Source organism: Herpailurus yagouaroundi, unplaced genomic scaffold (genome assembly GCF_014898765.1).
Source record: "Herpailurus yagouaroundi ecotype Mexico unplaced genomic scaffold, PumYag 64541, whole genome shotgun sequence".
In the NCBI taxonomy this organism is placed as follows: Eukaryota; Metazoa; Chordata; class Mammalia; order Carnivora; family Felidae; genus Herpailurus; species Herpailurus yagouaroundi.
This window is the reverse complement of record NW_024417835.1, coordinates 83-3086: the sequence shown is the minus strand read 5'-3', so window position 1 is coordinate 3086 and position 3004 is coordinate 83. Positions and strand designations below refer to the sequence as shown.

The window sequence follows — 3004 nt, the reverse complement described above, 5'->3', positions numbered from 1 at the left end:
GCCCGGGGACCTGGGCGGCGCGGGCGACGACTACGTGCTCGGCAGCCTGCGCGTGAGCGGCGCGGGCGCGGGCGGCGGCGGGGGCGCGGGCAAGACCGTCAAGTGTGTGTTCCTGGACGAGGACGACGAGGACGACGAGGACGACGACGAGCTGCAGCTGCGGATCAAGCAGGAGGCGGACGAGGACGACGACGATCCGCCGCACCAGCAGCTCCTGCAGCCGCCGGGCCAGCAGCCGCCGCAGCTGCTGAGACGCTACAACGTCGCCAAAGTGCCCGCCAGCCCCACGCTGAGCAGCTCGGCCGAGTCCCCCGAGGGCGCGAGCCTGTACGACGAGGTGCGGGCCGGCGCGGCCTCGGGCGCGGGGGGCGGCAGCCGCCTCTACTACAGTTTCAAGAACATCACCAAGCAGCACCCGCCGCCGCTCGCGCAGCCCGCGCTGTCGCCCGCGTCCTCGCGCTCCGTCTCCACGTCCTCGTCCTCCTCGTCCAGCAGCGGCGGCAGCGGCAGCGGCAGCGGCGGCGAGGACGCCGACGACCTGATGTTCGACCTGAGCTTGAATTTCTCCCAGAGCGCGCACAGCGCCAGCGAGCAGCAGCTGGGGGGCGGCGCGGCGGCCGGGAACCTGTCCCTGTCTCTGGTGGATAAGGATTTGGATTCGTTCAGCGAGGGCAGCCTGGGCTCCCACTTCGAGTTCCCCGACTACTGCACGCCCGAGCTGAGCGAGATGATCGCGGGGGACTGGCTGGAGGCGAACTTCTCCGACCTGGTGTTCACGTATTGAGAGGGGCGCCCCGCTTCTCGCTCTTTCTCTCCGCGGGTGCTGAGCAGGGTTCCTCGGGAGGAAGTCGTGGTGGTCGTGGCGGTGATGATGATGATGATGATGATGATGATGATGGTGTCGATGGTGTCGGTGGTGGCGGTAGGGTGGAGGGGAGACATGAGATGCTGATCTCGATATGATGTCGTGACACAAAGAAATTGGAAAAGATGATGAAAATTTTGGTGGAGTTAAAGTGAAATGAGTAGTTTTTAAACCGTTTTTCCTGTCCCTTTTTTTTTGTTTGTTTTTGGGGGGGGGTTGTTTGTTTGTTTTTGTTTTTGCTCCCCTCCCTTCCTTTATCGTGTCTCAAGGTAGTTGCATACCTAGTCTGGAGTTGTGATTTCCACCCCCACCCCCAAATGTGGTTTTGTAATTACTATTTCTTTTTCTTGAAATTCGTGATTGCAACAAAGGCGGAGGGGACAGGGCGGGGGAGGGGAGGGAGGACCCGCTCCGGAAGGCGCTGTTTGAAGCTTGTCGGTCTTTGAAGTCTGGAAGACGTCTGCAGAGGACTTTTCGGCAGCACAACCGTTACGCTAGGGAGTTGGTTGGAGATTTTTTTTTTTCGTAAGAGATCTTAAAGAACTGATGATTTTTTTTAAAAAAAAAAAAAAGAGAAACAAACACAAAAACAAAAAAGGGACCATTGCAACTTTTTTATTTTATTTTATTTTTTTGGAGGGAGAAAACTGATGTCTTCTATGCATCCGATTCTTAACAAAACTGCAGGGAGCTTGAAAAAATGCAGACTGTACAAACGCTTACAAAAAAAAAAAAAAACTGTGAACTGACTTAAGATCAGAGTTTACTTTTCAGATCAAATTGTTTATGGTTTTACAAATGTGATTTCTACTTGCCAACTTTTTTTTTGTAACTTGTTCCCTTATACCTCCTTGATTGAATACCAGACAGCCTAGACCTCAGTACAAAAGGTATTGAAACATTTTTGATACATAACAGACCTCAGTCTTTTTTAAAAATTAATATATTTTCAGGCGTATTTTTGTACAGTGAAAAGGGAACATTCTTGCTGTGTTTTTTCAGTAAGACTTTCAGGCACTTCTTCCCTTTTGATTTCTTTTTTTCCTCTGTTTTTTAGCATGCAAGTATGTTGGTACGTTATGTCCTGGTTTTAAAAGGATTAAAATTTTAAAATAATCCTTGCATCTAAAGGCCTTGTGGTTTTAAAAAAAAAAAAAAAACTTTTTTTTGTACAGCTATAGTAGAGATTTGTTCAATATTTGTAGGTAAAGATTTATTGAAAATGGTGATATAGACCTCAGAGCTGTTATCTTAGTCTAAAGATTGTATATGTACTGTACTATAGTAGGACTTTATGTATCTCATACGCTGTGATATGTGGATGGGGCCCCAGATGGAAGGTTTGAAACTGGATTCTCGATTTTTAGCAAAAAAAAAAGAAAAAAAAAAGGCACATAGTTTAAAAAGTTTCTCATTTTGTGCAATATAATCTAAATAAAGTACAGACCATCTGCATATTTTGTAGCAAATGGTGGCAAAGCAGGCTCAATGCACTGTCGACATCGTTCCCTTTTTTTTTTTTTTTTTTTTTTTTGTGCTGGAAGTCTGTATCTTGACAATTTTAATAAATCAGCTGGAACTGATAGAAACTCGCATCTCCAATAGTCTCTATAGAAGTCCAACTGGAGGCCCATGTTGTCGCAGCGCATTCAGTGACGAGGCTGTTGTGCGGCGGTTGGGAGTGGGGTTAGGCTGGAAAGGGCTCACTCCGCAGGCCGGTTTCTTTTTCCTCTGCCTTCGGTGGCTGGTGATTGAAATCCAGGGAGGAGGATTCTTTCCCTCTGCCTTCCCTTCCCGCCCCCCGCCCCGTCCGTTTCCTTTCTCACCTCCGCCTCCACTCCCACTCTCCCCCCCCTCCCCCCAACCCAGCCCGGCCGGGGCGGGGCGGGGCGGCCTGGGCGAGGACCCGGGGCCCGCGCGCGCCGTCGGTGTCCTGCGCTCGCTGGGGGTGCGCGTTCTCTGCGCCCGGGCTGCGTCCCGGCTGCGCGTCGCGGTGACCGCCGCCCTCGGGGCGCTCTGCTCCCCGCCGATCTCCTTTGGAGGGTGGGGACGGCCGTTTCCAGTTTTGAATTTTTCTTTCTCTCCCTTTTTTTTTTTTTCCCCCTCCCCTAACGCTGCATCTCCGCGTGTGCGCAGAGG

At 51.3% G+C, this 3004-nt stretch overlaps 1 protein-coding gene across 1 annotated transcript; it reads left to right on the top strand.

Moving 5' to 3' along the window:
- Window positions 1-4: 4 nt before the first annotated feature.
- Window positions 5-2334, top strand: SOX11 (SRY-box transcription factor 11; the record flags this gene model as incomplete). The annotated part of the gene is made up of 1 exon (XM_040466642.1): window positions 5-2334. A coding segment is annotated over one exon (780 nt), but the record flags the coding sequence as incomplete, so codon positions are not given.
- Between the last annotated feature and the right edge of the window lie 670 nt (window positions 2335-3004).